The sequence below is a fragment of the Phacochoerus africanus genome, chromosome 6, assembly GCF_016906955.1.
Source record: "Phacochoerus africanus isolate WHEZ1 chromosome 6, ROS_Pafr_v1, whole genome shotgun sequence".
NCBI classification, from domain to species: Eukaryota; Metazoa; Chordata; class Mammalia; order Artiodactyla; family Suidae; genus Phacochoerus; species Phacochoerus africanus.
Window position 1 is genome coordinate 108,412,121 of NC_062549.1, and position 20,387 is coordinate 108,432,507.

At 40.1% G+C, this 20,387-nt stretch overlaps 1 protein-coding gene across 3 annotated transcripts in view; it reads right to left on the reverse strand.

Annotated features, from left to right (window-relative positions):
• CTTNBP2NL (CTTNBP2 N-terminal like) overlaps positions 1 to 19,255 on the reverse strand; it is a 53,924-nt gene extending 34,669 nt beyond the window's left edge. Inside the window, exons 1-3 of one of the 3 annotated variants that reach the window (XM_047785003.1) lie at positions 19,171 to 19,255; positions 5,735 to 5,858; positions 2,418 to 2,525 (exon numbers count right to left, since the gene is read on the reverse strand). In XM_047785003.1, coding sequence (XP_047640959.1) covers positions 2,418 to 2,516 — 99 coding nt within the window. In that variant the 5' untranslated portion in view covers positions 2,517 to 2,525; positions 5,735 to 5,858; positions 19,171 to 19,255. Of the gene's footprint in view, positions 1 to 2,417; positions 2,526 to 5,734; positions 5,859 to 18,857; positions 19,148 to 19,170 lie in introns of those variants that run through there. The other 2 variants (XM_047785004.1, XM_047785005.1) reach the window with 2 other exon arrangements.
• Positions 19,256 to 20,387: the final 1,132 nt, after the last annotated feature.

Consider the following 20,387-nt stretch of genomic DNA (forward strand, 5'->3'; position numbering starts at 1 on the left):
TTCAGGGATGTACAGGGAAAAGACGTACACTGAAATCCTTAACAATGACAAAAGGGGAAGTCCTGTGGATGTGGCAGAAACGAGTCACCAACTAGAGCGAACATTTAAATGTAATATAGGTTGGCAGGGCAGTCATCAGAAAATCAGGCACTGTTGAGGGCACACTAGAGACATCCATTCAAATGATTAGCAACCACTGACTGTTCCTTGGATATGGGTACATGACATACACTGAGAATAAAAATAAAAGAAGTGGACCTTGCACTGCTGAGTATTTGCAATGCCATGCAAATTGTAGTGTTATTGTGGAAATATTAGGTATTTATCATTTATTCTTGGTTTTTTTGTTTGTTTGGTTTTTGTCTTTTTTGCTATTTCTTGGGCCGCTCCCACGGCATATGGAGGTTCCCAGGCTAGGGGTCCAATCAGAGCTGTAGCTGCCGGCCTACGCCAGAGCCACAGCAACGCGGGATCCGAGCCGCGTCTGCAGCCTACACCACAGCTCATGGCAACGCCGGATCGTTAACCCACTGAGCAAGGGCTTGGACAGAACCCACAACCTCATGGTTCCTAGTTGGATTCGTTAACCACTGCGCCACGACGGGAACTCCTATCATTTATTCTTATTATTAGACAAGCTTTGTTTCAGACAGACTGAATGACTTGACCAAGATCACACAGTTCAGCTTAGTGGCACAACAGGCAAAGATTTGGGCAATAAACTTTAACATGTGACTAGGGGTATGTCAAAGCCATAAACATGTCATCTCCAGGGACACCATGCAAAACAAGACCAGAGTAAGCAGGGAAAGGAAGAAACTAAGACCGAGTCCACCCTCACATCAGAAGGCTACTGCCTCATGCACTCTGGAAAAGTGAAACCACTAGAAATTACTTAGCACACATTAAAGAGCCACAAGGGAAAACAAAAAAGCAGTATTTTTCAGGGATAAAATACTCTAAGGTATATTTAATTAGACAGAAATGTCAGTCCTTGTCTGTCAGACTTAAAAAAACAAATTGACTCAATTTCACAGCATATAGAAATAATGGGTTTAAATTTTACTTTCATCACAATTATAATTTCAGAGCACTAATCTAAGAAAAGATTACCCAGATATGACTAAATGAACACATTTACTCTGTATCAATTCCAGAAGGGAAAAAAGAAGAGATGCTAAAGAGATACAGCTTTTTGTATGAACTCTACTGAGGGGTTTTGTTTCTCCCGATTCTCTAAGCCTCCTGGAATAGCAATGAAAAAATGATCTTCATTGCTATAAAAAAATCTTCAACAAAGGAGCTTCATATGAACACGCATGAAATGTTAATATAGCATTTAATAAGGAGCTAGGAAAATTTTGAGAAAATGCAGTAAAGTACTTCATAAACCTTTTAATGATAAGCTTTAAAATGTACATCAATATATCCTTTAAAATTTTAACTATAAAAATCTTCTTAGATACTTAGGCTCAGCTGCACTTAGCAGACCTTGCTTTCTTCAGCATGCCCCAGTCTCCTCTTTTTTTTTTTTTTCCTTATTTCTCCTCTCCTTTGGGAATATCATCTTCCTACTACTCACACAAGATACCCTTTCTTTTCTTCCCCTCTCCAGATCTGATCTCAAGACAGACTGGGAAATGTCCCTATTTCCAGTGTGTCTTTACCAAGATTTAAGACATTTGAAAGGAATTATGCTCCTTTGTTTTTTTAAATTAGACTATTTTTTAGAGTAGTTGTAGGTTCACAGCAAAACTGAGTGGAAAGTAGAGTTCTCACATGCCACCTCCCCAACCCCTACCCTATTTTAACAGATATTATACCCTGAATTATGGGGGGTTTGGGGCCTTTTTTTTTTTTTGCCAGGGCTGCACCCATGGCATATGGAGGTTCCCAGGCTAGGGGTCCAGTTGGAGCTGTAGCCGCCAGCCTGTGCCACAGCCACAGCAACTTGGGATCTGAGCTGACCTTCGTCTGCAACCTACACCACAGCTCACGGCAACACCGGATCCTTAACCCACTGAGTGAGGCCAGGGATTGAACCCACATCCTCATAGATACTAGTCAGGTTCGTTAACCGCTGAGCTACAATAGGAACTCCCTATATCCTGAATTATGTATATGGGTATACATATGCATTTTTTAGGAAGCAGATCTCATCAAGTTCTCAAGGAGCTGGCATTCAGAAACAGCTAAGCTAAAGAAAGAAGTTCTAACGACTAAAGGAACTACCTGGGGGCAGAAAGGCTTCCTCGGGGTCCCTAAAATCATACCATATAGGTGGCTGCTATAGCAGGTATCTCTATCTATATACCCAGGCCTCTTACCTTCAAATGGGGCTACAGTCATACCATAGCTAACCAATGAAATGGCTTTTAAACATATGATGACCTCTCTTTCTTTTTTTTTTAACATACCTTTAAAGCTTCTATAACAAGGTCCCTTGCTTCAAGCTCTCCTTCAAGAATACTGAATAGTGTTAAGAGTTCTGGCTTGCTGAGTTTCTCCAGATTCATCCTGAAAGCCTAAAACAAAGACAACAATCAGACAATATCCAGGAGATAGAGTTAATTTGATTATTATTAAAGAAAAAATAAAGTGAGATAGATAAGAGCAACAGTTACAGTAAAAAATGCTTTAAGAAAGGAAATGGTGGAGTCCCTGTCGTGGCACAGTGGAAACGAATCTGACTAGGAACCATGAGGTTGTGGGTTTGATCCCTGGCCACACTCAGTGGGTTGTGGATCCGGCGTCGCTGTGAGCTGTGGTGTAGGTTGCAGGCACGGCTTGGATTGGGTGTTGCTGTGGCTCTGGTGTAAGCCAGCAGCTGTAGCTCCAATTTGACCTCTAGCCTGGGAACCTCCATATGTTATGGGTGCAGCCTTAAAAAGAAAAAAAGAAAAGAAAATTCACTCTAATTATTGATTTCGCCACTATTCACAAAGATGAAATTTTCATCATTTTTTCTCCAGGTTTATTATATACAAACATCCTAGAAGGTCTTGGAATTGGTCACTAATTTTGTTCACTAGAAGTTCAGGTAAATTTGTGTTATAATCAAAACTGTTTCACTGAAAAATTATCACACCATGAAAAGATACTCCAGTTTTAGAAAACTGAATTGCAAACTGTATATAAAGCAGTTTGGAGTCCCTCTGAAATTGGCTGAAATGAATTTGAATAAAGATAATGTTTGGTGGGAGTACAGGAGAAATTTTTCCTTTAAATTGTCAACTTTCACAGAGAACATCTATCACAATATTTATATTTCATATAGTAAAGTAAGACTTAAATGTAACCATGTACAGATATGCTTTTTTTTTTTTTTTTGGTCTTTTTAGAGCCACACCTGCAGCATATAGAAGTTCTTGGGCTAGGGATCAAATTGCAGCTGCAGCTGCTGGCCTAGGCTACCACAGCAATGTGAGATCTGAGCTGGGTCTGCAACCTACATACTGCAGCTCACAGCAATGTCGGATCCTTAACCCACTGAGCGAGGCCAGGGATCGAACCCACGTCCTAATAGGTACTAGTTGGGTTCCTTACCGCTGAGCTGCAATAGGAACTCCCAGATATGCTTTTAAATGACTTCTTAAAATATATTGTTTAAAAATCTTAATTGGCCAGGCTACTATAAACTGAACTTATTTGACTTATCAAGTTCACATTTCTATGAAGTCTTGTCTCTTTTTTTTGGCCACGTCTGCAGGGTGCAGGAGTTCCTGGGCTAGGGATCAAACCTGAGCCACAACAGTGACAATGCTGAATCCTTAACCACTAGACCATTAGGGAACTCTTTCTATTTTTTAAAATGTGTTAAATGGCAAATTGCATGGCAAAAACTCAATCCTTTCTATGAGATTAATTTCTCATAAAGCACATATAAATAGAAGTTAGGCTGCGATACAATCTTTGAAGGATCTTCTGACTAATAACTTACAAAGTAGAGCAAAAACTATTTTCCCTTTCCCACTCTTTACTTCCAAATTACCACTCTCATATAGTTTTCTTTAAAGTGAATCACAACATGACTAGTTCACACACCCTCCAATAATTTCCAACTTCTATGAGCACATTAACTTTCAGGCACACAAAAGAGTCATTGATTCCTTCCAGAGCTACTGCCTTTGAGCAAATGAGAGCATGTAGAAAATGCATACTTCACTGTGTTAGAAGTTGTTCCAGGAGATGTTGTACAAATCTTTTGCCACATGGTAAAATACGTTCAATGTAACTTTAGCTCTAATGACTAACTTTCTAACTGGTGAGGTTTAGCCGCTAGTAAGTGATTCTCACTTCAGAATCACAGAGACCTCGCAACAGTTATTTTAAAAATAAGAACTAAGAAAACCAAAAACAGGGAGATCCTGTTGTGGCTCAGCAGGTTAAGAACCTGATGTAGTTTCTGTGAGGATGTGGGTTCAGTCCCTGGCCTTGCTCAGTGGGTTAAGGATCCAGCGTTGTCGTGAGCTGTGGTGTAGGTTGAAGATGTGGCTTGGATCTGACGTTGCTGCAGGTGTGTCGTAGGCCAGCAGCTGTTAGCTCCTATTGGACCCCTAGCCTGGGAACCTCCATATGTCGTGGGTTCGGCCCTAAAAAGCAAAAGCAAAAAAAAAAAAAAGACCTTTATTAGGTCTCACCAAACAAGAGACCTAATAAAGCTACACTTAACCTAAGATGGTATGTTGGAAACAACACAGAGCTTTGTGGTCAGAGAGACGCCAGGTTGGCATTGTCCTAGTTGTGTGACTTTTAGCAAATTTTCTGATTCTCAGTTTTCTTATCTGTGAAAGTGGGATGGTGATATCTTACTCATGAGATTGTTGTGAAGATTCAGTTAATAAATATAAAATATCTTGCCAAGTTCCTGATATAGTCTGATCAATGGTTAATTACTAATACCTACAATCCTCTCTTATTTCCCAAAAGAATTCTAAGAAAGGCATTATCAAAACTGGGGGCAGCCAAGATGAATGACTTCAGAAAAAAGTGGCTTGGGCTGCCCTTTTTTTTTTTTTTTTTGGTCTTTTTCTTGCCTAGGCTAGACTGCTTTATAATTAAAGTGACTCAAGACTGTTTTGCCAATGGCAAAAAGATTCTTGTTACATCTACATTTGTAAGTCACTTTTGCACACATTTTTTTCTTGTTTGTTTTTTCTAGGGCCACACCCACAGCATATGGAGGTTCCCAGGCTAGGGGTCGAATCAGACCTGTAGTCACTGGCCTACGCCAGAGCCACAGCAACGCCAGATCTGAGTCGAGTCTGCGACCTACACCATAGCTCATGGCAATGCTGGATCCTTAACCCACTGATCGAGGCCAGGGATCAAACCCGCAACCTCATGGTTCCTAATCGGATTCGTTAACCACTGCGCCATGATGGGAACTCCCGAACACATTTTAATATTTGGAACATTTTACTAATATGTACCAGCTTATTTACCTTGGTGCCTACATGAAGTGAATATAATACAAATATGACACGAGAGGATAAAAAGGGCCACAGCTGTGAAACTCAAACCCAACAGGTCTGTTTTCACATATTCCCATAACCATTCTTTATAAATATTAAAATTTAGTAGTTCTTTGCTGGTCCTTTACATTTGAATCTAATCTCAATACACAAGACATTGCAATAACTTTTTGTATGAAATACGAATGAACGATAGTAAAACTGTATTATGTTTTAGTGATGTTCCTGGGGTTTGGGGTGACTGTGGGGGTAATACTGACCTGATAATTGGCAGTCACACTTTGCTTCTCAAGTATAAATTCTTAAGATTTTCTTCAGTTAAAATTTGGGAAAATTGACAAGTATATTTAAAATGTCATCAGCATGGTGGAAAGGTGTCCAATACTGCAAAATAATAAGAAATTTATTGTCTATGTGACTATACTATAAACAATTGGTAAATCCTAAGAATGTCAACTGTCATTGTAGCTGATGAGGCCTGACAGCTGCAGGCTGATACAGACGAGGAAGAAGAGAATAGCCACTTCTTCAAGCTTTAGCTGAGTAAGATAGGAAAAATACCAGGAATCTTACTTCCCTTTTACAATTATAATTGAGGAAGGTGAGGGCTTTCAAAATCTTTAAGATGTCCACTGTCATTTCAAGGACTATCTTATAAATGTCACTAGAAAAAACTGACTTTCTCTCCCTGGAATGACAAAAGCCTATTTGCTTGAACCACCTTGACTCATGAACAATGCACTCAGACAGAAAAATAACACAGTTACAACTGAACTTTTCCAACTGCCAAATTCATGTGAGGAAGTCTCATCCCCTCACCTCTTGCCAATCAATAAACCAACAAATCAACTTGTCACCATCTCAACTTTGTCTGTAGGGCTTATTACTCATACCAGCTTCTACTTTTTCCTATTTATTTTCAAATATTAAATGATGAATTATATGTAATTTTTGGTTATGTTTTCCTAATAATGTATTTGACTCAGTAACCTTAAAAAAAGTAGGCCCTAAATTATATTTGATAAGACGTAACTTTTGTAATTTAAAGAACCAAGTCCATTTGACTTCAATTTCTGCCCAATATATAAATTTTGTGGCCTAGGATTTTCAGAAAAAGGCTGTTTCAGACTCCATATTCATTATCAGAAATATGACTGCCAGATTTTTGGCATGACCACATTAGAGTCTACAGACTCATTCTCCGCTTAGTTTCTAAATGAGCCGTTACTTCTCATTGTCGTCATCCATTAAGTAACTGTGAAAGACAAGATCATTTCAACCAGATGCTCAGCTCATTCCTTCCAGCAGAATCGCTCCAAGACCCATCTTTCCTTAGAGTTCAGATGCAGATATTTCTGCTTAAAAAATGCCTAAATTTACAGTCCATAAATCTGAAATAAAAACCACTTGTGGACAAGTTGTCTGGATACGTTATCATCATACACCATGGTACAGCTAGCTGAAGCTCTATTAAGCTTTAGTTTTGTCAATTAAAACATGTACTTAGGGAGTTCCCATCATGGTGCAGCAGAAAGGAATCTGCCTAGGAACCATGAGGTTGTGGGTTCGATCCCTGGCCTTGCTCAGTGGGTTAAGGATCTGGCGTTGCCCTGGCTGTGGTGAAGGCCAGCAGCTACAGCTCCAATTTGACCCCTATTCTGGGAACCTCCATATGCCGTGAGTTCGGCCCTAAAAAGACAAAATGACAAAAAAAAAAAAAGCTCCTAAATACATATAATAAAAAGATAAAGTTATACATATTTTAATACCCTGGAAAAAAGCCTGTTAATGGACTAAGTATGAAACTTATTTCTAAGTTATTTATTTTTTGCTTTTTAGGGCCACGCCCACGGCATATGGAGGTTCCTAGGCTAGGGGTCAAATTGAAACTACAGCTGCCAGGCCTACACCACAGCCATAGCACCGCGGGATCCAAGCTGTATCTGTCGGCCTACACCACAGCTCATGGCAGCGCCGGATCCCCAACCCACTGAGTGAAGCCAGGGATAGAACCCGCATCCTCATGGATATTAGTTGGATTCATTTCTGCTGCGCCACAATGGGAACTTCCTATTTCTAAGTTATAATAGGTGATTTTCAACATGATTTTGCCCAGCTTACCATTTGGTCTATTCTTATGCTACTTCTCACCAAGTCAGGGCCCATAGCCAGGGCCAATAGCCAGGACAGCATGAGTCTCTTCTGTATGAGTTTTCATGTGCCAACAGCCACAAGAACTATAGGCAGCAAAAGGACACTGGCCTCACACCTCCACTGTACCTCTTGAACAGCAGTGCTGATTTTGCCATGGGAGTATGCTGCTGTGGCTTGGGCTCTGTTCATTTTATTCTGATGTTTTCTCTTTATCCAACCTCCACTCATTCTGGTTCTGACTGTACCTTTTCCTTCTTAAGGAAGTCTCACCCTTTGCTCTGGAATACTGAATTCATTCTATAGGACAGCAGGCATTGTTGCTTTTTTACCACATAGATTGGGTGGCAGAAAAAGAAACACCCGAGTTTCTACACCTATGTAAGTAGTAAGGTGGGGCAGGGTGGAGTACAAGAAAGATGTTTGTCTGTCTAGTATCTGGGTGTGTGTATGTCTTTACCTGGAACTGAAGGCTTTATCTCTAAGTGGTGGGTGATACAGGACATGAAAGAGAAAAAACAGTATTTTTAACTCCTATATATTTTCAAACATAGAAGCACCTCAAAAAAATCTATATAAATTTAAAAAAAAAGTCCACTTGGCTAGTATATATATATAGCAGTTTTTTTTTTTTTTTTAACCAAGGAGATCATTCTTGCAAAATTGGATAAAAATCACTTATTATATGCTCAGATAACAAATTTAAGGAGTTTATACTTGGACTACAATTGAATGAGATTTAGGCCATTCAGCAAATTGTTCTTTTTTTTTGGTAAATTAATCAGTTAATTTATTTTTGGCTACAGTGTGCAGCGGCTTGTAGTAGGATTTTAGTTCCCAAACCAGGGATTGAACCCAGGCCACAGCAGTTAAAACAGTCAAACCCTGAGTTCCCATCATGGCGCAGTGGAAATGAATCCAACTAGGAACCATGAGGTTGCGGGTTTGATCCCTGGCCTCGCTCAGTGGGTTAAGGATCTGGCGTTGCTGTGAGCTGTGGTGTAGGTTGCAGACTCGGCTCTGATCCCGTGTTGCTGTGGCTGTGGTGTAGGCCGGCAGCAACAGCTCTGATTAGACCTCTAACCTAGGAACCTCCATATACCACAGGTGCGGTCCTAAAAAGACAAGAGAAAAAAAACCCAAAAAAACAGTCAAACCCTAGTACTAGATCACCAGGGAACTCCCCATTCAGTAAGTTTTTAGTATCAGTGATAGGATATGAGCAAAGATATAAAGCAAATTTGCTCCAATTATGTAAACTCTTTCTAATACATATAAACAAAACCAAAATTTGGGAGGCTAGTTAATTCTAAAAATTCAAAGAGTCAACATACAAATGGGTGTTTGATGGCTTTCCACTAATGTAGTTCCTTAAAAACTCAGTATATATGAAATTAAAAAAAATAACACATTTATAAATATCAAATTTAAAAATGGACAAGAGTACACTATTTTAAAAAATGCATCCAAAGCAACCTGCTATCTAGGGATGAAAGGTGTTGACACATTACCTTGACTATCTCAAGATTTAAGTTTCCCACCCTCTGGCATTTCTGGTTTTCTTGAAGAATTATTTATGCATTTGGGAGTAAGAGAGTGACAACATTCCAAATTATATCTCTCATTCCACTTTTGGCATTTTAGGATTAGGCTAGTGAAGAAAAACATGTCAAAATATTATCTAAAATATGGCACAAATGAACCTATCTATAGAATAGAAACGAACTCATGGACATAGAGAACAGCCTTGTGGTTGCCAAGAGGGAGGGGAAGGGAATGGGATGGACTGGGAGTCTGGAATTAGTAGATGCAAACTATTGCATTTGGAGTAGAGAAGCAGAGATCCAGCTGTATAGCCCAGGTAACCATCCAATCACTTGTGATGGAACATGATGGAAGATATTATGAGAAAAAGAATGTATATATGTATAACTGGGTCACTTTGCTATATAGTAGTAATTGACAGAACATTATAAATCAACTATAATAAAAAATATTATCAGAAAATAATTTTCTAATCACAAAAGCAGATCTTTTGTACATTTACTAAAGAGGGTTGTTCTTGCTATTATTATTTAGAAAGATTCTAAAACCAAGATAGAAAAACATATACTATGCAACATAACCTTTAATATAAATGTCAAGTCAATTTTCTTTCAGCTGATGGTAAAAGATATCGCTGGACCATTTGGATCCTTAAGTGTCTATGTGTTACATAACATGTGTCCCCTACCCCCAACGTGATACAGTGAAGTCCTAATTCCTAATACCTCAGACTGTGACTGTATTTGAAGACAGGGTCTTTAAAGAGGTAATTGAAGTTAAAATGAGGTCATTACGTGGGCCTTAATCTAATGTGACTGGTGTCCTTATAAGAAGTGAAATTTGGACACAAACATGGGACAGGGAGAGACCAGGTGAACAGACAGGAAGACGGCCATATAACTAGTGAAAGAGAGAGGCCTCAGAAGACCAGTCCTGCTACCCCATTGATTTCTGTCTTCTAGCCTCCAGGATTGTGAGAAATAAATTCCTGTCGTTTAAGCCACTCAGTCTGTGGTACTTTGTTACAGCAGCTCTAGCAAACTAACACAACATGCTAACCATTTACTATTTTTATGAGACTGACGCGCTACCTACTGCACTAACGAGGCACCTACCATTTACGACTTTTAAAGATTATTACAGCAACTAGATCAAAGCCTTTCCCTTAGCAGGAGAGTTTCCATAACAAGGAATGCCTTGCTTTGTCTCAATCAGTCTGCTTTTCCCAACCACACTATGGACAGAATTATATAAAACAGAATGGTTTTGAAACAGTTTTAGAGATTGTAAATTTCAGGATCATGAAATATAATATGAATAGTGTACTTACAAAGAAATTACAGAAGTGCTAAGTAAGGGATTGAGATGTTTGTTTATCCAATATATACTTTGAAGTAGGCCTCGACCCATCCTGTAATAAAGCTAATATTCTTTAAAGTCAATACTTAAAAAAAACTTTTGGAGTTCCCATCATGGCACAGCAGAAACAAATCCGACTGGGAACCATGAGGTTGAGGGTTTGATCCCTGGCCTTGTTCAGTGGGTTGAGGATGTGGTGTTGCTATGAGCTGTGGAGTAGGCCGGCGGTTGTAGCTCTGATTGGACCCCTAGCCTGGGAACCTCCATATGCCGCGGGTGCGGCCCTAAAAAGCAAGGGGAAAAAAACCCTTTCATTACTCTATTCAAAGCACATTCTAAAATATCAGATTTTCTGGATTTATACTTATATAGAAATTAATAATGACATAATTGAGCTTATCAATGTTATTTACCACTACCTCAGAGTTTTACAGTACAGTTTTCTAAGAATTCAAGCCATAATAGTAATCATAGGCATTCCCGTTGTGGCTCAGTGGTTAACAAACCTGACTATTATCCATGAGGATATAGTTTTGATCCCTGGCCTTGCTTAGTGGGTTAAGGATCTGGCACTGTCATGAGCTGTGGTGTAGGTTGCAAATGCAGCTCGGCTCCCAAGTTTCTGTGGCTGTGGTGTAGATCAGCAGCTACAGCTCTGATTCAACCCCTAGTCTGGGAACCTCCATATGTTATGGGTGCAGCCCTAAAAAGACAAGAGATTAAAAAAAAATAAGTAATCATAAAAAAGATACACATTTATTGAGCTAAACATTAACGTGTTCTAAGTACTTGCCATGTATTAATTCAGTCCTCACAACATTAGGTGGTAGATGCTGCAACAATTACTGACAAAGTCATTATCATCACCCCCATTTTATAGATGCAAAAACTGAGGTACAAAAGCCAAACAACTTGCTCAGTCTCACAGCTAGTATGTGGCAGAAAAGGAATTTGAATCTGAGGGCTTCCTTAGTAACCACTGCTACTTGGTAACCACTGTTACACATGATTTTCTCATTTTATCAGCTAAAGTGTGATTCACAGAGCTGGAAGGATCTCAGAAATAATCTAATTTAGCACTCTTATTTTACAGATGAAAATTGAGGCCAGAGTTGTTAAGTGAATTGCTGAAGATTACAGTTAAATAGTAAAGCTATTAAGATCCAGTCTCATCCACCTTCTGGGACACCATGATGGACATCAGGTTATTGTTTTGTTTAGCTCTGTTTTAAGACTCACGCATCTCTCATGTCTCTCTCTCTCTCTGGGTGTGTGTGTGTGTGTGTGTGTTGTGTGAATGTCTGCCTCTTTGACTATGTGTATACATCTGCTTTTCTCATTGTCTCTCCTAAATGTTGCCAACAAAATTTATATGTATACTGAAGAAAAGAAGGAAGTAGCCTTATGCCCATAAGCAGGCATTCAAACATCTCTCCCCCCAAAATGAGGACATCTGGCACAACGCTATTAAAAACAGGTCTGTCTACCTGGATATCTGCTTACACCTTTTCAAGTATTCTCATCTGAGACAAGGCCAAACCAGAAGAAAAATATTAATTAAGCTACTGGAATATATGTTAATGAAAAATGAATAATAATTTTTACATTGATAATTTTTTATTAAAAAATGTCTTCTAATATTAGAAAATTACCATTTCAGGTATATTTGTCAGTTGGCTTTATTTATTTAAAAAATTTTTTTTTGCTTTATTTAAATGAAATTATACCATGATTTCATTGAAATATGTACATCTGTCTATATCATCTGTCCATCACTGCCCTAAATTTTCCACCATGATTTGGAAAATACCACAATGAGGGTATAACAACATGTAGACTGACTTTATTTCCAATAAAATGATTTATGGTCCTGAATTCTACAGGCAGCCTGGAATACAAGAACCCTTCAAATATTAATGTTGGATGAAGTCACTGATTCCATCAGCATTTCAAATCAGGAAGAAACAGAGTGTATGGTATGGAGAATGAACCATAATGCAGTCAAGGTATCTGTGCTTTAGCTATGTGTAAAAAATTTCACAAAAGCCTGTCATAGAATATTATAACTGATGATGTTTTGCCTTTTAAGTTTTGTCTTCTTAATCAGCTGACTTTTTAAAAAAGTGTAACAATTTAGTATGTTGAAAATGACCAACAGACCTACCTACTGATTGTTTTTGGTCCAAGGTTCTCCGGGGACAGTAACTCTTCTGAGAGGCAGTGTGTTGCAATAGAAGGTGCAGGATTTTGGTGTCCTACAGACTTATGTTTGCATCCTGCCTCTACCACCTCATACTTCTTTGATTCACTTAACCTTCATCTATAAAATGGGGATGACAATATACACTCTAACAGGATAGTGAATGGTTTACAGGAGTTAGTGACTGGTCAGTTCTCTCTTATTTCTCATCCTTGGAGAACATATACTTGGTTTCATCGGCAAGGTTAATGACATTTTCCTTTTTCCAATGAGTCGTCATTTTCTATCACTCATGTGTCTAATTTGGAAATCACGGTAAGTTTATTCCTTCTAACCTGGCAAGTTGACCTGCTCCAAGGAGGAGATGGTCTGGACAGTTCCTGGGAAAATCAGCTTAGGAACACTTATTCAGGTCGATGGTCTCTGCACACTACTTGGGAAGAGAAATGGACAGTCTTCTGCCTAGACAAGTTTTTTGTGACTTTAGGATATAAATGAAAAGCATGCTTTTGCTTCCACTGAATTTTGACAGCTCCTAATACAGTCACAATTTTAACTTGTAATGACTAAGAAATGGGTTTCTTAAAAATATCACAGCTATCTTTTACATTACATTAAATGCATAATGGGTATGTATCTCTATTTATAACCCAGGAGCAGTTATCACATTCTATTATATCAATTTATCTATTTAAATAGCTGTCTTTTATATCACAAGACTATGCTCTTCTAGACAATATTCTGTCTTACTTGACTTGATAAACTTGGCACCCAGCAGTCTGTGGTTCACAAGAGTACACAAAAAATGCTGGTTGAAAAGAAATGCACCGTGCAGTACTTTGAATTACAGCCAACAAAACTGGACTATCTTTTAGGAAATAAGAAGCCACACAACATTATACACTAGGTGAATATCGTAACAGAAGTATAGTTTTAGGAAGGTTAAAGCTTGAATTACAGCACTGATTTGACTGAAGAGACACTGGAAGCAGAAAAAGCCATTGGGAGAAAACTGTAACAATAGAGGTATAAGGCTAAAATGTGTGAACTAGGATGGTGGCAGGAAGAATGGAAAGGAAATGGCTGAGGCAAGCAAGATTTCATAAAGTATTTACAGTAATTTGGTACTGGTTCCATTTAAGGAGGTAGGAGGGGAAAAAATGCCAGATCAGCTGAGGTTTTAAGACTGGGTGACTAGAATGATGATGCCATTAATAGAAAGGGGGATGTAAGAAAAGGAACTGTTTTTTTGGGGGGAAATGATGACTGTGATATGAGACATGCTGAACAAGAAGTAATTAGACCCCCAAGAAGAATTGTTAAGTCAGTGAGCATGGTGAAGGCTAAAGGTTAGAAGTGGAGAAGTCTTTAGGGGTGGAGCCTTCTCAGAAAATTTCAATTGAACAGAAGGAGACAATAAGAAGAAGCTGACATACAGGACTGGACCAGATCATGTTTGCACTGTCAAATATTAAACCAGTTAAGAACCAGGTTGGTTCTGTCCTCACTCCTGTATGACCTATTGCAGGAGAAAGGATACTTAGCAGAAACCAAGGAATGGGGGCACTTCTCCCTCCAGAAAAACCCAAATTTAGTGCTTCTCTCTTTTTCCTACAACTTACCTGTCACTTCTTTCTTCTCTCCATTATGATTTAGAATACTTATCTCTTGCTAAAAAAATTTGTGACCATTTGCTTCTCCCTCTTCACTCCATCCTCCCTGGCTTTCACCCTCTTAGGAGAGCAGATCCAGAGCACACTCGGCCTCACTTCCCCAGCAGCTCTGCACAAAGGGTCCACGAAGATGCTTAGGCTCAAGGGTCAGGAGTTTTTTTCATCTGTAAACCTTACCACCCTGTGCTCTCCTATTTTCCTTTCTAGTTTCTATCTGAACTCAGTTAACAATTAAGGATTACATTCTTTGTGGCTCCAAAGGCAGAAAGGACTCATTCAGCAGCAAAGGACACATTTAGATTGGAAGCTCTCGCTTTAGACCTGAAATATAGAGTTTGGAAATACTTGGCAGAGGAGAACCATATTACTACATTCTTTACTTCAATGCCTGCTTGTAGTCCTGCTTTCCTCTACCCACAAACCCCTGTCCTCGACTCCCCCACCTCCACTCTTAACTCCTTTAGCCAAGGTTTCTTCTCCTTTGTTTTGGTTGTTCCTATGATTGCTCCTTACTTTGGGGGCAGTGAAGGAGTTGTCTTCAGAGGCAAAAATTACTGTCAATCAAAATTACCACTGAAAATCCCTTAAATCTTACAGTAGACATAACCCTGCAGCAAGATCACAGTATCCGCAAAACCATTTATATGACACTGAGAGTGGAGGTACTTAAGATGGTTTGGAATGGAACAAATGACAAATCAGAGAGAAGACATCAAATGGTTGAATCCCTGTCTTTGTTTTTCCAGGGCCAGAAAATTCAAGGAATATAATGTACATAACAAAATTATGAAACACACACACTCCATAACATAGATACACTGTCCTAAAAATCCTTCTATCAGAGGACTGAGATCATCACAGATACAAGCTTTGTTTCCCTCTACTTAGGAGCCTTACCTATATACGCAAATATTTAACACAAAACCAACCAATAACTACAATCAGACACTAATTCTTCACCTTTGTTTAAATGCCAAAGAGCAAAAGAATATTTAATATTAAATTCTTTAACTCACATGCAAAGTACTAATAGTAATGGCAATAATACCTACCAACTGTTGAGTGCTTCCTGCATGCTAGGTACCTTGCTATGTGATACATATATATATATATCTATATATTCCTTTAAAAAAAAAAACCCCACACCCCTTAAAGTCATTTCATGTCACAGTTGAGGAAACTGAGATATTGTGAGGATAGAAAACTTTGCCTTTGCCCTGGGTCACAAAGCAAAGAACAACAGAGCTGGGACTTGAACTCAGGTTTGCCTTTAAAGTCTGTGGTGTGTAAATTACCACACTTTATAGGCTCACAATAAATAAGCCATTTTCTCACTGAAATGCTTTGAACTATGACTAGGAAAATTTGATGTTTAGTTATTAGCAGCAAACATTCAGGAAATTAAAAAAAAAAAAAAGGCCTTTAGTAACAGGCTGAGAAGCCACTACAGACTAGAAAAACTTCCTCTAAAAATAAATCTCTGCTTTTTGTATCATGCCCCCAAACACCAATTCAGTGGCCTAAAAACCCTCCTATCAGATGTCTGAAGTCGTGACATATACCAGCTTTGTTTCCCCCTAATTAGGCATCTTAGCTATATACTGAAAAATCTAAAATAAACCCAACCAGTAATGAAAATCAGACACTAATTCTTTACCTCTGCTTAGATGCTAAAGGAGTAGAAGAATATTTAACATTAAATTCTTTAACTCACATGAAAAGTGAAATATCATTTCACTAGAAACATCCAAGAAACACCATTTTCTGTTCTTCGGAAAAGCCAATACATCCAATCCTATTCTGCAGATTAACTGTAGTCACTGCAAACCTGATTCTGCCAAGACACGGATCCACTGTGTTCCCCATATGCCCACCATAGTCACTCTGTATGGTTCCATTCAGGTACCCACAACAGTTTGTGTCCCTGCTCATGTACTTAGTGCTAATTTAGGAAAACACAAAATCTACTAAAAATCCGTTAAAAAAAAAATCTAAAAGTAGATCAGTAATGTGTCAAAACCAAACACTCAGAAATCATTCTTAAACAAAAACCAGTTCCTAGTGTGCTCTTCATTCCTCTCAGGTCAAATTCTTAGAAAAATTAAATCCTAAAATAACTAGCAGTGATTACCCTAATCAGTCTGGTTCAGATTTCATGACAACAAAATTATATATCTATCCAGCAGATATTTTCTTACACAAAATTCAGTATTTTAGAGTCACTTAAAATATTAGAGTTTCAAAAGATAGCAGATAGGAAAAATAAAGTTAAATCAAGGCAAAAAGAAATGGATTGTTTATATTAACAAATGCACCATATCTTATCAGTAAATTATCTTTCTAGTCTACCCTAAGGTGTCAGCTTCAAACTAAGTTCAACAAACACTTATTTTATTTTATTTTAGTTTGCTTTTTAGGGCCGCACCCTCTGCATATGGAAGTTCCCAGGCTAGGGGTTGAAATGAAGCTACAGCTGCTGCCCTACACCACAGCCACAGCAACGCAGGATCTGAGCCACATCTGCGAGCTATACCACAGCTCACGGCAACGCCGGATCCTTAACCCACTGAGCGAGGCCAGGGATGGAACCTGCATCCTCATAGATCCTAATCGGGTTCGTTAACTGCTGAGCTACGAAAGGAATTCCCAAAGAATTTATAATTTAATGAGATAGATTAGACGTAGACATAAAAAAATCTTCACGTACTATGCTTTTCAACACCAAACAGGTGTTAAAAAAGCTAAAAAAAAGACTTCCAAGATCCAAACGTGTGTCAAACGGATCTTGTTTATTGTGCCAAGTAAGTCAAAGAGCATTATTTGCTTTTCCCTCTGGGCTCATCAAGGCTCAGGCAATCATTACAACTTTGGCTTCCTTAGTCTCTTACCTTAGTTTTTTTCTGTTCTCTGCTCATGTAATGAGATATATCTTTTTGGGATTTCCTGTTCTGCTTTTAGTTTTTTCTACTGCATATTGCTGGGGGCCCACATCCTACCCTCCTATCGCAGTAGACTTTGTGTCTACTGGAGAGAGCCTCTGCAGTGTCTTCTTTGAGCCTTTTTACTGGAGATCTGGAAACAATCACTGAGCAGATCTGTGGGCACCAAGACTGGCTCTGAAAACTTCGAACCTAACTATTCAGAATTAATTACCTTCAGGAGGTCTACCTTCACAAAGTCTCATCAGGAAGGTAGAGGACAGTCCTCTGTGATTCTAACTCCTTGCATCCCACTCAGTATCTTTGGCTGAAGATAACAGCAGAAGACTTCAAATTAAAAGCGAAAGAAGCAATGCTAACAAATATGGCAAATTTTAATATTTGAAAGTGCTAGCAACAGATGATTACTGGGGATTCAATGGTATTAACATTAGGCCAAAACCATCAATATTCTTCTGCACCTCACAAAATGAAGGCCTTTATGAGCAACCTACAGAGACACTTTTTGGTAGTCATGTGTGTGAATAGCCAGAGTTTACCTTGCTTTTCTTTATCCTTGTCTCTAAGATTTAAAATTTACTTTCAATTTTCATCCCCTGAATTTTGGTAGAAGATACTGGTCTTAGAAGATCAATCAACAACTCTCTCCCTGCATATATATCGGTATCACCTGGAAGGAAAAACCTACCATAAAATCAGGGCTAAGGACTAACCAAAGGCCACTGGACCAGATTAATCATAAACCTAGACCACTGAACCTGAATTTTTTTCAAACACTTCCTGCCTTTTGTTTCAAAGGAATTATACCTTCAAGGTTAACTGCAGTCTCCCTGAGCAACAGAGGAGCCCACCCTAGACTGGGAGATACTCATTCCTAATGTAAAGTTCTTTATTTACTTATCTGTACTGTTTCACTTGAAAGCATGCTGTTATTCACTGACAGTCCAACAATATACACTGCATTCCTAGGCACACAGGGCCAACCCTGTAGATACCCAACACGCCCACCTCACTTTGAAACACAATAAGGATGGTTTTTCAAGATCTCAGGGAAGAAGTAGGGTGTAAAGCAAAAATGAAACAACTCAAACCTAAAAAAATCCCTTAGAGGTTGGGTTCTCCCTCAAAGAATAGAGAGTAAAGGTACAAAGGGGAGTGGGGAAGATTCCTATTTCTCCTCCCTCCAGAATCTAAAAAAGTCTCGAAACAGGTGAGCCCTCGCCAAGAGAGAAAAGAGGACCCAAGGGGCTTCGGAGGAAGGCTGAGGATCAGAGAATGGGGGATGGGAAGAACCCAGGTTGGGGAAGGCTGATTTCGTCCCTGGAGCTGGATGTCTAGGTCGGGTCTTTGATTTTTACTTCGACCTCTCTCTTTTTTGAAAACACTGATTTTTATCTTACGGATGAAAGGAGCTCTGGTCCCACCACAGTGGGCAGGGACAGGTGTAGGAAGGGAATGTCTGTCTTTCCCGGGGTACAAAATGGGGGTGGGAGGCGGCAGACTACAGAATACGAACCTGTATGTCCTCTTCCAAGGTTGAGGAGCTGGGCGAGGGGGGCCTTAAATGGGGGACTTGTCAGAAGGGCAGCCCCTTCTGGGGAGTTGGGATTGAAGGGGGACAATAAGTAGCTGCGAGCACCCACGAAGGATGAGGAGCTGCCTCCTCTGGGAATACCGGGAGGTAGAGGAGACCGCCCCGCCCCCTCAAGGGATGGGCGCGAGTGGCATTTGGGACGGTGGCGGGAGGACTCCAGGGGTCCTACCCTTGCTCTTCTCTCGAGAATCCGGACTCCCAGCCACCGCCAAGCCCCAGCACCAGTGGCTCCTACCTTTTCCCTGCGCTCTGGACTCGGCTCCCGGCCGCCTGCGCCAGCCGCTCCATCCACTGCCCCCGGAGGCCCCGCCCCTCAACCGCCAGGCGGGGGCATTGGCATTCCGCAGGGCCAGTCGTCTCTTCGTCTCTTCAGCCCCCGCACCAATCCGAGTCGGTTGGAGGCGGGGCTTCTCCAATGTCATTTACGCTCCTCCCGGGGCCCCTGGATCCCTTTTGTTTGGGGAGAGCCAAGCTGGGATTGAGTGCGCGTCATTTCCGGGAGGAAGCGCCGTTCTCCGGCCGGGGCTCCCGGGTGGGCTCGCGCCTTTCCCCGCCGGGCTTCTGCAACTTTCCTCCTTCGATGCGGCTCCTGACAGGACTGTGGCTAGTGTTTACCGTCGTGGTACGGGAAGCTTAGGAAAGAAAGGCCGGTTTCCGGTGCCCTGATTGATCCGGCATATTAATGTTTCATTTCATCCAAAATGTTAATAAGTGAAGTGTGCTTTAGTGTCTATTTTAGAAATAATTGTTGAAAACCTGGTAACATGGCTTGCCTGCTCTTTTTTTCCTTGGATGAGCTTCTGCTAGAAGCAAGGACGCAAAGATGAAAAACCCGGAGGACCATCCCCCCACTTCTCTTTTCACTTTACTTTTAGAAGAGAATAGTAGCTCTGGACCCCTCCGGGCGGGGAGCCGGGGACACGGGTGGCTCCGGAAGAGCACAAACCCGGCCCGACCTGCCTTCCAGGTGGGGGTGGAACGAATAAAATCTGGTTGTCAAGGTTTTCTTGTGTCCCTGGCCCCAGTATACCCCGGGCTAGGGCTTTTGCAGTGGCGTTGGGACAAAGAACAGTAGAGGATGCAAGGAATGTCTGTCCCTTGTGAACACAGAAATGCAGATCTTGCTGGTGGCAGCAAGCCCTACCAGGACCAAATAATCCAGAGAGGGGAGAGGATGCATCCCTTCCTGAGGTCAAGGTTTCTGGATTCATTTTCCACTTCACAGATTGATTCAATGACCTGTTATTTTTAGTATAATGTAATAAATACTTACAATATGATGCATAAATAGTGTAAATTTTAATAATATTATTCTAATCTTCACAGTTCTTATTAAGCAAAACAGTATTAGGGGTCATGTACTCACCCAGGCAGACTGCTTCAAGCCAGATGCAGCCCTGTCCTCAAGCAGTTTACAGTCTAGTGGAGGGATGTGGTCAGTCTGTGTGATCA